The 19,039-nt window shown below is 38.8% G+C and overlaps 1 protein-coding gene across 2 annotated transcripts in view; it reads right to left on the bottom strand.

Moving 5' to 3' along the window:
• The window catches only part of TMEM39A (transmembrane protein 39A), a 35,729-nt gene extending 21,381 nt beyond the window's left edge, over nt 1-14,348 (bottom strand). Inside the window, exons 1-3 of one of the 2 annotated variants that reach the window (XM_036243722.1) lie at nt 14,056-14,348; nt 12,675-12,861; nt 5,096-5,318 (exon numbers count right to left, since the gene is read on the bottom strand). In XM_036243722.1, coding sequence (XP_036099615.1) covers nt 5,096-5,318; nt 12,675-12,787 — 336 coding nt within the window. In that variant the 5' untranslated portion in view covers nt 12,788-12,861; nt 14,056-14,348. Of the gene's footprint in view, nt 1-5,095; nt 5,319-11,048; nt 11,120-12,674; nt 12,862-14,055 lie in introns of those variants that run through there. The other variant, XM_036243723.1, reaches the window with a different exon arrangement.
• Between the last annotated feature and the right edge of the window lie 4,691 nt (nt 14,349-19,039).

The following is a 19,039-nucleotide window of genomic DNA, read 5'->3' as shown; positions in this document are numbered from 1 at the left end:
AAACTGAGGATACAGTGCTGAAGAATGACAGACAAGGTTCCTGCTCTCCTGGATCCTACTTTTTACTGCGATGTCAGAGGGCAAGGGGATAGCAGATTACTAGTTGTCTCTTCTGCCATCACAGAAGTTAACTAGGCACTGACTTCCAGCTAACTAAAGGTTCATTTCCTAGCCTCCCTTGAAAAAACTACTTGTGGTTAAGGGATGTGAGGGAAAGTGATGTGTACTGCTTCCAAGCTGTGCTCTTAAAGAAAGAAGCTGTGTCTTTCTCCTTTTTTCCTTCCTACTGGTCAGATGTGATGACAGGAGTTGGAACAGCTACCTTGGACCACAGCTTGGAAGAAGCTTGTTGGGAATGGCAGGACAACAGATACAAAGAGTTGCCACACTGGCCTTATTATTACCTACCTAATTTTTATTTAATAGAGATTTAAGCTTCTATTCTGTTTTAGCCACCCTGTTAAAGCAGCTAAACCCATATTTTTAATAAATTTGTTTAAGGGGGAAGGGCAATGACAACAAAGAAGCTAGGAAGCAAAAGCATTTCAAATAGTTATAATTGCTGGTAAAAAAATAAAACAACAATAATGACTGGTAGCAGGGGGATTGGAAGACTGGGTTAAAAAGGTGAAGGGATTGAGAAGTACAAATTGGTAATCACAAAATAATCATGGGGATGTAAAGTACAGTACAGGGAATATAGTTAATAATATTATAATAACTATGTATGGTCCCAGGTGGATCCTTAAAATATCCAGGGGACCACTTTGTAAAGTGTATCATTATCTAACCACTACGCAGTACACCTGAAACCAGTACAAAATAATATTAAATGTAAACTGTACATGAAAAATAAAATTTAAACTGTATGCGTAACCATGGACACTGACGACAATGCAGAGGTGGGGGGAGTTGGGAGGAGGGTGTCAATAGGGGAAAAAGGAAAAACATCTGTAACAAAAATAAAAAATAAATAAATTTTATTTTATTTATTTATTTATTTTTTATTCAGATAGAGCGGGAGGGAGAGAGAGAAACATCGACGTGAAAGGGACACGTCGAGTGGCTGCCACCCCTATGACCCTACCAGGGCCAGGGACCAACTGCAACCAAAGTACATGCCCTTAGCGGGAACCGAACCCGGGCCTCTGTGGACCGCAGGCCGACGCTCTAACCGCTGAGCCAAACCGGCCAGGGCAAAAATAAATAAATTTTAAAAATTAAAATTAAAAATGTAATGACTGGGACGAGTGGTACAAGGCCAATTTAAATTCGTGGTTGAGAAGGATACCTCTGAAAAGGTGGCATTTGTGCTGAGAGCTAAATGACAAAACAGCAGCAGCAATGATAAGATCTGGAGGCAGAGAGACCCAGGCAGAGGAAAAAGTAATCAGAAAGGCCCTAAGGCAGGAAAATATACGCCTGGTGTGTTTGAAATCAGCAAGAAGGTTGAAATGAGCAATAAAAGTTTGAGAGAGTATATGTATATGCTAAGCAGCTCTGTATATGTGTATTTTTCCCAATGGGAAGTCATAGAAATGTTTCAGGCAAAGGGTGCCATGATTCTATTTATATTTTAAATTTTTTGAGTAGTTCACACTGATTGCTATGTGGTGAATATATTATAGTGGGGCAAGATCAATTAAGAAGCTATTGCTTTTGATTTAGGTGAGAAATGATTTTTGGACTGAACAGGGTCAGTAACAATGGAGACGGAGTGGACAGATTTGGGATACATTGAAAGGCAGAGTAGCCAGGATGTCAAGAAAGTGGCTTACAGTACTGTATATTCTTCAGATCATCTGTTTCCCTCTTAGTATTTTAGATTCTAACAATATTTATTCCCTCTTGGTTTTGAGACCCATCCTTGCTCACCCCACTCCTCTAAAATAATGCAAGCAAATTTACTAGATTCCCTCTTCTGGGGGTCTTATTTATGCATCACCAATCCAAGACATTTTTTAATATCAAAAAATGTAAGTGCCTAATGTATGTTATTGTTAAGCAAGTTTTTCTATATCACTGAAAATTTGTTATCTGCTAATGATTAACTCTCTATAAACCAGAATATTTGATTAATCAGAGCCCTCCACTCCTGACTATTTTGAATAATTTACTATACTACTTATAGTTTTTATGTTTCTTAGGGTTAGGACCCATTTAGCTAATTTCTTGATAGCTAGGATGATACTTTACATAGGTATCCACATTTTCTTTTTAATAATTATTAAGATCTTGAAATGGAAAAAGAAAAAACTAATATATAAATGTGACAAATCTTTCAGTGTGTATTAAAGGAAACTTAAAAGAGAAGACCACTAGTTGAGGTATAAGTCCCTTCCAGAAATCTCTGCCAGGCTGCCACCTGCTATGCTTGAACACCTTCAGTGATGGGAAGTAACTAGGTCTCTGGCAGCCCATTTATCTTTGAACAGCTCACCAATTCAGGACACTTGCAGATTCATGGGCTAAAGTCTTATTTGCTGTTCCACATATGTTACTCTTAGGTCTACAATTAAATTTTAAGCTTTATGTGAGCAGGAATCACATGCTGCAGATGAGTGAGCCAGTCTACACAATAACCTCTTTTAAGTGTGTCTTCCTCTCCACAGCAGAGACAGGAAGGCTAAAAACTACATTTCCAGACTTTCTTGCAACTAAATTTCTAGATTTGATTTAGTTTCTGCCAAGAGGTATCAATAAAACGTGAATTGAGAACTGAATAAAGTGGGGAGATGGCACGTAAAAGGCACCCATTTTTGGTGTTTTGCACCATAACAAAGGAAGCATAATTCTGGAGTCAGCAGCATAGTAATAGCTTCCTGACTGACAGGAACACTGGCCCCCTTTGTTTCAAGGCAACATTTGTAGGAGACTTTTAAAAGAACTCTTATCAGAAATGGCCGGGAGAAAAGCTCTTTAATTAGCTGGGAGAAAGCTCAACAACTGAGAAGTTTCTATATGATGTCAACTGTAGAAACTGTATAATGTACTTATGGAGTAAATAAAGAATAAATACAGGAAGTTAAGCATAGCAGGTAGGTTTGAATTTGCATGTTTACTGTGTCACTATGTGATTCTGAGCCAGTTTCATAGAAATTCATTCATATAACTCATTTCATATAACTCATTCATAAAATGGGAGCCACACAGTAATACCAAACCTGTTCTTACAAAGAATAAATGAAATAATACTTGCAAAGAACATTATAAATATTTTTAATAAGTGTTTGCCAATGTCACTTATTTATAGAACTGCATAATTGGAAGAAACCTTAAAGATCCTCTAATCCAAATTCTTCCATTTATAATACTATGGTCAAAGAAGGATGGATAAAATACAGTTTCTACACTCAATAAACTCATAATTCAAGTGGGAAAAAGACTATTAAAAATAAAGCATACACTTTGGCACTAAATCATTACAATTCTTAAATAAACTGAAATTCTCTTCGCCTAATATTATGGAAAGAAAATTCTTTTTTTTTTTTTAATTAAATTATTTATTTTTGTTACAGATGTTTCTCCTTTTTCCCCCACTGATTCCCCCCTCCCTCTCCCTCCCCGCCCTTTCCCCAGCTTTGTTGTCCATGACCTCTGTTCATGCACACATGCATATAAGTTCTGTGGTTTATCTCTCCCCCACCATCCCCTCTTCTGGGGATTGTCAGTCTGTACCCTACTTCCACGTCTCTGGGACTACCCCATTCCTCAGACTGTTATGTTCATTATCTACAAATAAGTGAGATCATATACTTGTCTCTGTTTGGCTTGTTTCACTTAGGATAATACTTTCCAGGTCCTTCCATGTCATCTCAAAGGATAAGAGATCTTTCTTTCTTACAGCTGCATAGTACTCCATTGTGTATATGTACCACAGCTTTTTTATCCTTTCGTCTACTGATGGACATTTGGGCAGTTTCCAGATCCTAGCAATTGTAAATAGTGCTGCTACAAACATGGGGGTACATATATTAGGAAAGAAAATTCTTAATGGTAATTCCAGGAACCACCAAGTGATACAAACATTTAATAGAAAAATGTTTATTCCCTATCTTAAAGATTTTGGTCTGCATTTCCTTTCTATGTTCACCAGGCCAGAGAGGTTTTCTAATCATGTATAAACCACAGACACATGCATGTACTACCTAAGCCAATAGTTTCTTTCTCTTAGAGCGTATCTCTATTATCCATCCAAATCTGCCAGTGCCAACCACTTAGCTCTCAAGTCACCTGACTTGCCTTACCATTATTTTATATATCCTTCTATGGAGAACATTCTCTGCATCAAGATTATTATAGTCCTCCCAAATAACTGGAAAGAGGAATAAAGAAACCTACAATACATTGTGATGTACTTGAGCAGAGACAGCCAGTTCTTGTCTCAATTTTATTTTTGTAACAAACCCAATTTTATTCAGGGTAACAATAACATTAGTAAAAGGACTACATTTTCCAGACTCCCTTGTAGGACACACATGAAAATGATATACTACTGGCCCATAAGAAACACTCCTTTATACTTCCCTTTCATCTTTTCCCTTTCTGGCTGACAGGGACTGACCACTGCCACTTGAAGGCCACACATTGGAAGACAGTTGTCAGCTACAGCCTGGGTCCCCTTACTGACCACATGGGAAGTACGCCAACTAGGACAACTGCCTCAAACTGTTGTGTTTGAAACAGTATACAAATTTTGGGTTTGTTATAGAAGCTTCCATTATCCTAGTACAGTCATTAAAAGGGTAGAGTTCCTAGAATTTAATTATATTGGTACCTTAAATTTCCAACAAATATAACATGGTATAGAGAAAGCTAAATATCAAAACCTTCCTGTGACATTATTATAATAAATTATTTAAATGTTTTATGCATTTTCATTTATATTTTTACTTCCTCCAGTCATGAACCAAGGCCAGATATTTTATATTCTGACAATCTTATGACATTATATTTCTCAAAGTAACCTGTGGTTTAACAGAAAAACATTTTATTCAAAGAAAAATTATTAAGAAAAATAATTTTTACACATTGGTTTTCCAATTAGTTGCTTGGCTAAGTAACATTAAAGACTTAGAGGCCAATTAAGACTTACCAATGAAGTACAAGAAGCAGGATGATTGTAAGGATACCACCACACTGTTTTATAGATGTTGATGTACTGAATGAACAGTGCAACCAGCAGGTAGATGAAAAAGAGAAATTCAAAGAGCAGGCTCCCATCCACAGGCAAGTCAGGAATTTGGCAATGACGAACAGGACCTGGGGTGATTAAGGCTGTGATAGGTGGGACCGGAAGGCCAATAGCACTACCATTCCTAAAAGAGAAAACTAGGGTTAACTCAAATAGTGATTACCCTTTAGTGTCAGATAGCATAAAGAGCCCTGCTTCCTTCTCCACCTACCCTTTAACTGTTGGCCTTCCCCAAAACTCCAACCTAGGCTCTTTGGCTCGTTTTTTCCCTCCACACACACCCTCTCAGTGATCTAACAGGTGGCCATAGCTTCCATTATCCTCTATATGCTGAGAACAAAAATCTCTCTCCATAGAGCTCACTGCTGAGTTTTAGACCCATGCTATTTAAGCTATATACTGAACATCTCTGTGTTCCTACTCCTGTAGTTCTGGCCCTAGTTCATGGCCCCCTTAGTTAGCGGCCCAAATTAAAAACCTGGGAGTCATATTAAAACTTTCCTCTGCCTCTCCATATCCAATCACTTTTCTAAATCTTATATGTATTCCACTTTATAAAACTTTTTCCAAACTGTACTCTCCTCTCTAAACCCCACTGCCTTATTTCAAGTTTCATCTAAACTACTGTAGTAATCCCCATAAATTCAACTCCACTTTCACCATATCATTCAATCTTCCTTCAGAGATCTGTCTAAAGTGAAACTGATTCTTTCTAAAATGCTACTCTCTTGAATTAACCCCTTTAATGCCAACAGGATAATATAAAACATTTTTAGTATGTCCTGTGAGGCTCTCTGCTTAACAGACTAGCTTCATCTCCAAAAACACCCTCCTTAATCTCTCTCCTACACATTTACTGACAAAATCCTTCAATATTTTTTAAATGATCAAGCATATCTTCTACAAAGCTTACTCTGATTTACTCAATCAAAACTGATTCATCTCTCCTCTGTGCCACCATTATACTTAAACTATGCCTTTATGCTGAGAAAAATAGAAGGCAACAGGAAAAGAAGACCGTATGTGAGGTGGATTGACTCTATAAAAGAAGCCATAGACATGAGTCTATAGAGCATGACTGAGGACAAGACACTATGGACATCACTAATTCATAGGATCACCAGGAGTTGGAGCTGACTCAGAGGCACATAACACATGCCTTTAATATTGCACTGCTCATACAATTATAAATTTTTGTAGATAATCTATGTCTTGTCTATCAGACCATAATCTTAAGGACAGATTCCTAGTTTACTGCAAATATATATCTTTAGGATGAGAAGACAGCAGACCAATACAGTCATGAATAAGAGAGAGATCTCTTTTTTTGTTGGTATGTGCCCCTAGTGGGAACCGAACCTGGGACTCTCTGGTCCGCAGGCCAATGCTCCAACCACTGAGCCAAACCGGCCAGGGCGAGAGAGATCACTTAAAACACAAATTAAAATATACAGTTTTTTTTTTTTTTTAATCCTCACCCAAGAACATTTTTCCACTTTTTGTTCAGATAGAGTGGGAGGGGGAGAGAGAGAGAAACATCGATGTGAAAGGGACACATGGAGTGGTTGCCATCCACACGACCCAACCAGGGCCAGAGACAAACTGCAACTGAGGTATGTGCCCTTAGCGGGAACCGAACCTGGGTCTCTCTGGACCGCAGGCTAACGCTCCAACCGCTGAGCCAAACCGGCCAGGGCAAAATATACAGGTTTTAATCTCTATCTCCTTGTTGTTCTTTCTTTCAAGCTCTTTTATAGGTCAGAAATAGCTGGGCTATCTAAAATGATAAAATTTCCCATTATACACACACACACACACACACACACACACACACACACGAATAGTTACAGAGATCTAAGAGTCTACTATTATTTACAGAACTCAGAAAAGAGTGTTGAGTTGGTTATTTTCAAAAAGATTCTAGGGAAGGAACACTATTAGCATTACCATTCTACTCTAAAAGTTCCAAATACAGAATTCTAGCATTAGTATGTGACATTCACAGTACTTTATGTGACTCATGGGAATATGAACTCTGGTCGTTCTGAGCAGTTAAGAATACCATGGAAGAACTGCAGAGGAGCTAGAAGGTAAGAACAGAGATGGAAGAGGAAGGGGGTAAAAAAAAACAAACAAATTATAAAAATTTCTTCCTCTCATTCCCAGAGTATACTTACTAGTTTATCAAGGAGTAGGCTGTGATCTACCAGTAGGTTTCACAACCTTACCTGCTCAGTCATAAACCAATCATTACCACTGCAGCCCTCTGATTTGTTCTGGGAGAGGGGCCACAGCACTTCACAACTCCGGGAGATATTCACTTAGAACACAACATAAAAAGCGCTCTCTGGAGTTGTTCAAGTTGGTGAACTTGAATGGAGGGGATTAATGCCAGCAGCCAATCTATTCCTTCACTCCAGTTAACCATAAGATATGAAAATAAAGAACTCTGAGAAGTTTCAAGGTAGGAGACCCTACTCTAGAACAAAATAAAAATTTGAATTCTTCTTCAGTCAAAACTAGATGAAAAGGGAAAGCATGCTAAACTATTTGTTATGATTTAAAGGTTAAAAAGGTTGTTAAGAATTTTTTCCAAGTAAAAACTAATGTGCTTCTGCCATTAACAAAGTCAATAAAATGCTGGGCCCCAAGAAATATATTCAAAACAAAGTACAAAAGATTTACAATTGTGATATTCTATACACCTTGGCTATTATACTTCAAGTCAGAAGACAGAGAGACAAAGGTCAAGTAAACTGATCCAGACATCAGTGGGAAAGAGGAAATAAGGGATAAGTTGAAAGCTTGAGAGGATATCTGATCAAAGTTCTTAACTGGCCCCCCAACAAAGCCAAAAAAACTAATATAAACAGACTTGGTCAATACATCTCAGAAAATTAGTTACAGAGGTATTATTTAAAAAGAGAAAAGAAAAAAAGAACTATTTCTCTAACAGAATATAAAAATAGATTCAAGAAAAGCAAAGAGATAGAAATGTTTGAAATACAATGTATTCGGAACAGTTTTCCCAGATTTTCCACTAATCAGTTGTGGTCTTTGAGAAAGTAACTATATCCCTGTGCCTTAGTTGGAATAGATTATCTTCAAAGAACTCTTCTCAATGTTAACACTGAGTATTATCTTTTAAACTGTGTTGCAGGTCCCCACGACCAAGCCCAGGCTTGACCACTTGCAGGAGGACTCATGGAACTTAGCATATAGTTGTGTTCACAGCTAAGATTTTATACAGCAAACAGATACAAATTAAAATCAGCAGAAGGAAAGGTACATGGTGCAAACTTCCAAGAGTCCTTTCTCAGTGGAGTCATATAGGACACACTTAACTTTCAGCAAATACCTGTGACAACATGTGTTAAGTGCTGTCTATTAGGAAGGTTCATTATAGGCTCAGCATCCAAAGTTTTTACTGCAGGCTGACTATGGAGGCCCTCTCTGCCTAGCAGTAAAAGTATTTCCAGCATCCCCAAAAGAAAGCAGGTGGTCAGCATAGCCATCCTCGGAAAGGCCTGCTTGCAAGGCTGGCATTTGGAAACTTTACTGGTAAACAGTTCCCTTACTGACATAAAAGTTTCACTAAATAATAATAATAATGCTCACTGTGTGTAAAACATTTGTGCAACCAATGTGGTTTATGCTGAACATCTGCTTCATCCTTGCATATAAAGTTTATGTGCAGAAAGAGTTAACATAGCAGGTCTGAGATTGGCTTTTATGGAGCCAGCAATCAACAGAATTTAGCTAAGCAAATGGATAAAGCAAGGAGGCTTCAAAGCAATAAGAATAAAAAGGAATAAAGCTGCCCTGGCTGGTGTTCCCAGTGGTTAGAACATAGGCTTGCATACCCAAAGGGTTTCAGGTTCGATTCCCAGTCAAAAGCACATACCTGGGTTGCAGGTCTGATCCCTGGCCCCAGTTGGGGTATGTGCGGGAGGCAACCAATCGATGTGTCTCTCTCACACAGATGTTTCTTTGTCTCTCCCTCCCTCCCTCCTACTCTATCTGAAGATAAATGGAAAAATATCCTCAGGTGAGGATTTAAAAAAAAGGGGGGGGGGGGTAATGCAGTGATTGTTTGGATGGGCTCAGGGGATGCTATTAACAAAGTACCTGCAAGGACAAAAAGGAAAACTCACTCTTGGTAATTCTCAAATAAGATCTCCCTCAACTGAAAGCTCCCTAAGAATCTCAGAAACTCACAGTGTATCTTTTTCCTTTAGAAGACAATCACCTAAGCATGCTGTCCCAAGAATAAGTCCCGACTCCCCACAGGTGGAAAACAGGACAAGAAACTATGGATTTCAATCTCGACTGTATCACCAAACTAGCTCTTTGACACTCTCAAGTTTAACTTCACCAACTGAACCACAGTGCTCTCTTCTCCAGCTGATCTGTCTTGCAGAATCAAAGGTATCATCCAAAATTATATCACACTTAAGAAATTACCTATTTCTCTCTTCAGTACTCTACAGACACTCCAGAAGACAGTTCTTCCCATCTGGACTCTGTCTTTCTTTTTTTTTTTTTATCCTCACCCAAGGACATTTTTTTTAAATTTTTTGTTCAGACAGAGTGGGAGGGAGAGAGAGGAAGAGAGAGAGAGAAACATCGACGTGAAAGGGACACATCGAGTGGCTGCCACCCGTACAACCAACCAGGGCCGGGGACAAACTGCAGCCTAGGTATGTGCCCCTAGCAGGAACCGAACTGGACCGCAGGCCGATGCTCTAACCGCTGAGCCAAACCGGCCAGGGCTGGACTCTGTCTTTCTTTGTATACATTCTTTCTGTATCTATATTTTCTAGACTGTCTACCACTGGATTGTATCCTTATTTTTTATATCCCTACCCCAGGTCTTATATAACAACCTACTCTAGGCTGCTTCTTTCCCATCAAAAAACAAACACAGAACCATCTTCTCCTCTTTAAGTAAAAATGTCACAAAATAATCACTGCATGACTTTTCAAACCAATCTTTCACTTTATTCTTAACTGTTGAAAAATGTTTTTCTCCCTGCCACCCCAAGTAATTGCTAAAGAAATGTAAGTTAAAGAAGGAGAGTGGGTGGAGAATGGTAGATCAAGGTAACTATCTTTGGAACCTAGAAGGCCAGGATAGAAGAGCTACAAAGACAGCACAGAATACTAAACCCAACAAAGAGCAGAGGTAATTTCCAAATGTTCCTAGTTCTTCCCAGTAATAGTACAGGCGTAATCATCTAGAAATGTGGTTTTCAGCTCTTAGTAGCAGAACACGTCATTTTTTTCTCCCCAAAAGACATTTCACATGGTATCCCAATACGTAATACTCTTTCTTCCTTCTAAGCATTCCTACAGCAGCTCCTCAGACACTGAAGAGGGATTCCATGGGACAATTTGAGAACATAATTATCTAGGTGAATCCTCAAAGCCCAGGTAGAAGAAAGTGAACAAAGGCCTGCTAGAGTTAATGTAGAGGAAGAGCTGCCCTGGCTGGCTAGCTCAGTTGGTGAGAGCATAATCCCAATAAACCAAGTTTATGGCTTGGATCCCCAGTCAGGGCACATACAAGAATCAACCAATGAAGGTGTAAGTAAGTAGAACAATAAATCAATGTTTCTCTCTCTCTACCTTCCTCTCTCTCTAAAAAATCAAATATACACACACAAAGAGAAAGAAAGAGAGAGACAGACAGACAGACAGACAGAGACAGAGCTAAACTTTTTTAGCTAGCTAGAATCCCACCTAGGCTCAGCTACAATTTTCTACTGCAGTTTGAAAGTACTGAATCATTAAGTTGAGTCAGTATATATTAGTAAAATTAAGGAATGTACTTCAAATAAGAAACATCTTTCACCTCAATATCCATGTTAAATAGTACCTTTCTTCAAAAGCATTTTCACATATTATCATCCTTGTTATTTTTCTTTATTCTTAAAAATATAACAATACATGTTACTAGTAAAAAATATTTTGGAAAATTCATAGTAAAGCTTTAAAAAGTTGCTGCAATTTACCATTTCACTTATTTTCAACATTATTCTATGAAGCAGACAGTATCACTGTTTTTAAAGTGAGAAAACCCAAAGAGAGTAAAAAAATAATACTCTAGAATAAATATAAGTAATCTGTAATCTGTATACATACATAAACATATAATTTCAATTGAAAATTAGTAATGAGAATCAGAGACCAGAAAAAATCCCTTCAAACTGGAATTTCAGGGAAACCCCCCAATGAAATGATAAAATCAGAACTTATTTTGAAGACTGAGTAGAATTTGGGTTGGAAAGTCAGAAAGAAAGATTAGGCCAAGAACAGAGAAGTACACAAATAACACCACAAGGGCCTGAAAAGACAGAAGTAGTACTGATTTACTAGATTTGAAAATTAGAATCAAAGCAAGAGAAACTCTGGAGTACTATGCAGCTGTAAGAAAGATCTCTTATCCTTTGAAACAACATGGAGGGACCTGGAAAGTATTATCCTAAGCGAAACAAGCCAAGCAGAAAAAGACAAATACCACATGATCTCACTTATTTGTGGAATATAATGAACATAAAAGTCTGAGGAATGGGGTGGAAGTAGGGTACAGACTGACAACCCTCGGAGGAGGGGGTGGGGGGGAGGAAGAGATAAACCACAGAACTTATATGCATGTACATATAGCCAATGGACATGGACAACAAAGAAAGCTGGGGATAGGGTGGGGGGGGATGGGGAGGGTATCAATGGGGAAAAAAAGGAGAAACATCTGTTAAAAAAAAAAAAAAAAAGGCAAGAGAAACTTTGTTCAGGAAAGAAGCAGAAATTGGCTGGAAAAAATTATCTTGACCAAACACTTAATCAGGTAAAAGCCATCTCTTTCCACTGTAGCATGACTAAAATTCCTGATAGAGTTATCCTAGATAAGGTTAGAAATAATTCATCTTAACTTCTGAAATTAGGAACAGAGATAAATTTCCATTTAAAGAATCAAGTTCTTTATTCTTAAACAATATGATACAAATCTTAAATGTTGGTTACAACCGAAAGATTATTAATTTTAAATAATTTTTTGAAGAAAGTAATTTTTAAGACCCTTTGTGAAATATGACTTGTAAATCTCATATAAACTATTACTTTTAATTTGCTCTCCAAAAGAAAAAAAGAAAAAAAAACCTGTACTTTAATTCACTCCTCCTTTCCTTCCTTTTTTGTCCCCATTCCTCCCTTCTTTTAATAGCTAAAAAGGTGATGACTAGAATTTGGATTATCATCCACAAGTAAGAACTAAACTGCTTTCACTTTGTGGGCCCCATATCACAATTTTCTTCCTCCTAAGTATTCTGAAATACTGAGCTTTCATTTTTCAAGGCAGGATTTCTACTCAGGGTCAAGAAATAATCTTCATAAATAAATACCTGAATAGCATGATGACTTCTATGTTATTCTGAATATAATAGGATATTAAAAATGACACATAATCTTATTTCTTCTTTACCTGTTTCTCAGGCCTGTTCCATTGCCACAGCCCCCACCAACCAAAGTCTGTAAAGAAGGTAAAGCTGAACGGCTTAGCTGCTGCCGACTAGGGCCCCTCCTTCCACCGGGCATGTCCAGGAACCAGTCTGCTTCCAGTGCCACCTGTAGTTGCAACCCAGGTTAATGGTTGTTAACCTGTTTCAACTCTGAACAATAACAACAAAAAAAAACAACATTTAAATATCAACTTACTATTTTTAAACTAAGCAATGTAACAAACAGATAAACTGAGTGAACAGGGTTTGTAAAACTAGATTTTCAAACAAATGCTCTCAAGTGTCTGTTATCTACTATATTCTAATGACATGACTCTAATGAGTAAGGTCAGAAGCATAAATTCTAATCTAAGGTCTGGTCAACATTAGGGAAATCACGATTTGTATCTTTTGTCAGTAACTTATAATACATGAAAGATATAACAATCAGGTAGAAATGTATAAGAAACATCTAATATAAACACAATTCAAATGCAGTATTTCACAATAAGCCACTTGAAACACAGGAGAATCAGCACTGTCCAAAATGTTACTTTTTATTATCAAGGGATCTTGTTCTGGGACTAGATGTGTCACATATTATTTGACTTTAACTGAGGCGTTTACCTCTGAGTTTCTTGACGAGAAAAAAGTGTTCCGGGGCCTACAGAGGTTGTTGTCAGGACTGACAAAGATGTAAGTAAGTATACCAGTAGACCCTTTTAACTCTAAAAATAAAACTGTTCAAGTGGTATCTACATAGTTACAGTGAAAACAATGGAAGGAGCTCAAGTGGATGCCTACTCCAGAAAAGCTTACATAAAATCACTTAGAAATTACTGAAACTGCAAGATTAAAAGATAAGTCACAGATGAAGACCCTCACTGAAAAGAAATTGTCTTCATCAATCTGGCAAAATCATCAATCTGGCAAAGATACGAAAGATACGAAAATCTGTCTACTAAATAATACAACTTAAAAACTGAAGAATGACATCCTGTAAATATATATATATATATATATATATATATATATATATATATATATATATATATATATATATATATCCTGGCTTTCAAAACATTACTGTAGCCTGCCTTATTCCTACAGCTTTCGACTGTAGATTAACAAACGCCAGGTGTGACAAAGCATTCAAACCGCTGTAGGTAGGCAGGGCTGTTGGTTCTTACTCAAAGAGAAAGAAATGTGTGGAGCAAAAAAATTGAAATGGAAGAGGCGAGAGGATGCAGTCAAATTTCAATAGACCAGCTCCTGGAGAGGGGACAAGCGGTCTGCGCTGCGCAACCTGGGGAGCCGAAACAGCCCCTGGACAGAGGGACAGCACGACAGCTCGATAATACTCACGCATGGAGGAGGCCCGGCCAGTGAGGCGGGATTCCTGGGAGGCGACGGCAGCTTTACAGGGTAGACCCCAAGCAAGAGAACTCCCTCCCCGCGATGAGGCACTCCAAACCAGCTACTTGTCCGCAGGCCGCTCAACCCAGAGAGTCGAAAAAAGATGTCTAAGCTTTGAGTTGCCAGACCCAGACCTAGACCCAGACCCTGCGTCAGTGCCAGAGTCAGAGGCAGAGCTAAAGCTAGAGGCAGACCTCAGAGCCGTCAGCACTCATCTCCAACCTCCATTACCGCGGAGCAGAGCAGACGTGGCAGCGCACAGCGATGACGTCAGCTTCGCGACGGCCGGGCGCCCCAGCCGCGAGCTGGCTCCCGGAACTACACAGGCAGCTCGGGGAGAGATCCCCACCCCCTCTCCTGGGTGCACCTGCGCAGTGGACGCGCCTTCGCAGCTGAAGTCGTGGTCCCGCCTTCCCAGCCAGCTCTTTGCTAACGTATTTCCTTCTCGGGCTTCAATAACCCAGTCCCTAAGGATCATTTTTGTAATCTCATAAACTCTAAGTAACCACTATATGTAAGTTGTCGCTTCCACTTTACAGATGGAGGTTGGGAGTCGTCACCTAAGTCAAATCCCTGCTAAGTAAAGGAACCCCAGGCGCGCAGTCTTGCTTCAGCATCCAGTCGTGCTCTTATTGTGAAGGAGGAGAGCTCGCAGTCTAGTTGAAGAAACAAATTATAAAGTAAATGTTATAATGTTACAAAATTGCAGTTTGTTGCAATAAATGCAACATTATTAGTCTACCTAAGGTCCAGAGATAGCGTGCAAAATAGCGTAATAAATTCTGTGGGATGGAGGAGGTGTCAATACCAAGGAAAGCTTCACAGAGAGCTTGGGGTTTAAAAGCAAGAAGGAACAGGCGGTTAATAGGAGAATGGCTTTCTAGTAAAGTAATTGGCAGATAATACGGGCAGGAGGAGGACATCATCATGATGAAATCAGAAACTGCCAACAGTATGGTAGAAGAAGAGTTAAAGTGTCAGAAGGAGCATTTGTGGGAGATCTCTGGTTCTAGAGATTTTAAGAGCCTTAAATGGTTCTCAACATTCCTAATGCTGCGACCCTTTAATACAGTTCCTCATGTTGTGGTGACCCCCAACCATAAAATTATTTTCATTGCTACTTCATAACTGTAATTTTGCTACTGTTATGTCTTAGGCAACACCTGTGAAAGGGTCTTTCGACCCCCAAAGGGGTCGCAACCCACAGGTTGAGAACCTCTGGAGAAAGCTCTTTGTGTGGGTATACTATTAGTTAACCGTTATTGAGAGTTCTTTTTGGCGCAACTAGACTAGTAGAGTTATATATTTCATTTAAATCTCATAATGCTTTGATACTACCATTGTTCCTATTTTACAGAGGAAACTGAAGTTAGGAGACATAAATATATAAAATCAAACACAGATTATTACATATTTTCATTGTATTCACCTGTAGGTGTAAGGAGCTTTGCACATTTATTTTATTTTCTCTGTTGACTGTTTCCTAGCTTGATACATTGAAACTTCTTTGCCACATTTCTGTTGGCTTCTCAGTATCACTTCTTCCTTCAGCAGTTATTTATTTAGAGACCATTATGAACCAGGCATAGTGTTAGTGCACAAGACAGATATGACTCTGCCCTCCTAAAGCTTATATTCTAAGGAGGGAAACATTTATTTAATAAATAAAATAATTAGAGATTGTAACTCTTATGAAGGAGGCACATAAGGAAATGAGGCAAATAATAAGGAGAGTGCTACTTTGAGAGATACCCATCTGAGGGAATAACATTTCAGCAGAAACATGAATGTTGGGAAGGAACCAGAGATGCAAAGATGGGAGAGAAAAGTAATCTAGATAGAAAACAAAACGTATGCAGAGATTCTAAGGTGAGTTAGAGCTTTGCATGTTTGAGAAACTTAGCACAAAGTTGTATATCTAGATCATGATGAGCAAAGGGAAATGTGGTGTTAACAAAAAATTTAACTTCCACAAATGGAAGTCTTTTTTTAAGAAAGATTTTATTGAGCCAAAAGTGCAAAAAGAAGACCAGTCTCGGGACATGAAGTCCAAACCACAGCAGCATGGCTGGGTGGAAAAAACATACATGTCCATTATCCCATTATTCCAGAATTTTGCAAGTTGTACATCGTGTGTGTGTGTGTGTGTGTGTGTGTAGTAGGGGGTGGGGGTGAGCTGTTCTTAAAGGGATGGGAAAAAGGGAAGCGGAGCTAGTTCTGGGATAAACTCAGCAGAGTCTGCCAGGAAGAAGTGTCTGCTCCTATGGATTAGCTGTGAGCAGCAGACTGGAAAATTCATGTGTTAATAAGTGGATAATTGTGGCAAATTGATGCAGCCATTATGGAAAACAGTATGGAAGGTCCTCAAAAAGTTAAAAACAGAACTATTTATGACCCCACAATTCCACTTCTGGGTATTTGTTCGGAGAAATCCAAAACACTGTTTCAAAAGATATATGCACCCCTATGTTCATTGCAGCATTATTTACAATAGCCAAGATATGGAAGCAACCTAAATGTTCATTGATAGATGACTGGATAAAGAAGATGTGGTACATATGTACAATGAAATATTACTAAGCCATAAAAAAAAAGAATGAAATCTTACCATTTGTGGCAATATGGATGGACCTAGAGGGAATTATGCTAAGTCAATGAGGTCAGAGAAAGACAAACACTGTACCATATGATTTCACTTATACGTATGTGGAATCTAAAGAATAAAATAAAACAGAAACAGACTTATAGATTCAGAATAAACTGTATCTGTATCATAGATATGAGAATAAACTGATGGTTGCCAGTTAGGAAGGGGTTTGGAGGGCAGGGTAAAAGGGGAGAAGGCATTAAGAAGTACGAATTGGTAGTTACAAGGTAGTCGCCTTCTGGCCACTGTAATCTTAATTTAGAACATCTCAGGATATTTTTCTTGTTAGTGGCATGAAATGAATTTGAAGACACAACCAGGAGGGCTTGAACATGGAGGGTCTTTCAAACCATAGTGTTTGCATTTTAAACTAGTGACTGGCATAGGACCTAGAAATTTGCAATTTTCATAAACGCTAGGATTCTGGTACTTATTCACACCTAGGAACCACTGGAATAAAACGCCTTACCTGTTAAGGAAATGACACTATTATTTGGATTCACATGCAGCTTACTCCTCCTTTGTATAGGGCCCATTTAACTCCCAATATTGCTACTCTTCTTCCACATAAATAAATACTGCAAACTTGCAGAAACCTGAAAATAGTGATTTATTTTCATTGTAATGTGAGGTGATTTCCATTTTCTTCTGATCACAGAAAACTGTAATTGTGAGTGCGGGGAGGGGGGGGAGCTCATTCAAGTTTTAAAAATTATTCTCCACTATATTCATTTGAGACTAACTTTGAAAATGAAAGTTATGCTGCTGTTTATTTATGTAGTACATTGCCTTGTTATGTGCTTTTGATGAACATTCATTTTGAATACCTTCCTAGAAGTAAAAGAAAATTTGACTTAAATTTTCATTTGGATTCCTGAAGAATTCTTGCATGATATAGTGTTGGAGATCTATTTTCTCTTCTTGCCTACTCACTCAAAGTGAGTGACATGGCCTATTCCAAACTAATTATTTTATCTTTCACCATTCCTTGACATGCATCTTTAATTCTGCCCTCTACTACCATCACCCCAAGTTCTACCCCTACCTTCTGCAAATTATGGCTTCCCCTTAATTCCTTAACTGCAACATTTCCTTTTATTTCAGTCTGATAAACACCCTTTTTACCCCTTTCTCCAGATGTCAGTTCATGCTGATCTTTCCCTCCACTGAAACCAGGAATTTTACATATTGCCTTAAGTTGTAAATTATCTCTGGAAAGCCTATTTGTCTTCCCATTAGTTCTAAATTCCTCAAGGGCACAGATCTCATCTTGTTCTTCCATGTATTTCCACAGAGCCTGAGATATCACTATGCACATTTTAGATATGGATAAAAACTTGTAATTTTATGATCACTATATATACCTAAATACCTATACTGTCCAGTATAATGTTGCCCACTGATATTTTTCCATGTCTAATCATCCCAATTGTTATAAATTCTTATTATGAGGAGACCTATGCTATGCTATTTGCAAGCCCTTGGGGGTCTAACAGTGCTGTAGTGCTGTACACTATGGTGTGGGGGCTAAAACATATTTTTCCCCTCCTCCCACCTTCTAAGTTTTTCTAGCTGGCCTAAATTAACAGAGAAAGATTAACAGAAGAAAATCAAATTTTAAAATACGTGCAGGGGAATTCACAGTGGTAAGAAAATTCCAAAGACAGTGAGGCAATGTTTGATATGTTACATTTTGAACAAAGGAGAAAAGGGAGGAGGGGGAATGGAGGATTTAGATTTCACAAGTGAGAATGGGCTATTTACACGTGGAAGGCAAATTCTTACAAAGTAATTTAGAAACACTGGAACACAGTAAGCATCTATCTAGCTAATAGGCCCCTGCCTTAAGCCCTGCATTTACCATCCTTAACTCAATTTAGGCTAAGGCCCCTTCCTAGAGTAGGCCTTTCTCTCTATCAGAAGCTCTTAAGAAGGAAGAGGGAGGGGCAAAGGTTCTTTCCGAGCCTTTTGTTTCTTAATTGCTTAAAATCAATATCCCTAAAGGCAAAACTTTCGTTCCCTTCCAATAGCTAACCGTGCAGCTTGGCTCTAAAACAAACGACGAGCAGGACTACCCCGGCCCTGCAGAACAGCACGCCCACCGAGCGAGCAGAGCCCTGGCTTCCAGGGGAGCACTCCCAGGGAAACTTCGCCGCAGGCTGAGGCTTGGGGGCGGGGGCGGCAGACGCGACCCGCCATCCCGGTGTGGGGCGGCCCCGGGCACACGTGGTGCGGCTCCCACGGCCATATTTGTGCGGGGCTGCGCTTCCGCCCGCGGTGCCGCAG

The sequence above is a fragment of the Molossus molossus genome, unplaced genomic scaffold, assembly GCF_014108415.1.
Source record: "Molossus molossus isolate mMolMol1 unplaced genomic scaffold, mMolMol1.p scaffold_m16_p_5, whole genome shotgun sequence".
NCBI lineage: Eukaryota > Metazoa > Chordata > Mammalia > Chiroptera > Molossidae > Molossus > Molossus molossus.
The sequence above is the reverse complement of the archived record's forward strand: the minus strand, read 5'-3'. Positions and strand labels throughout refer to the sequence as shown.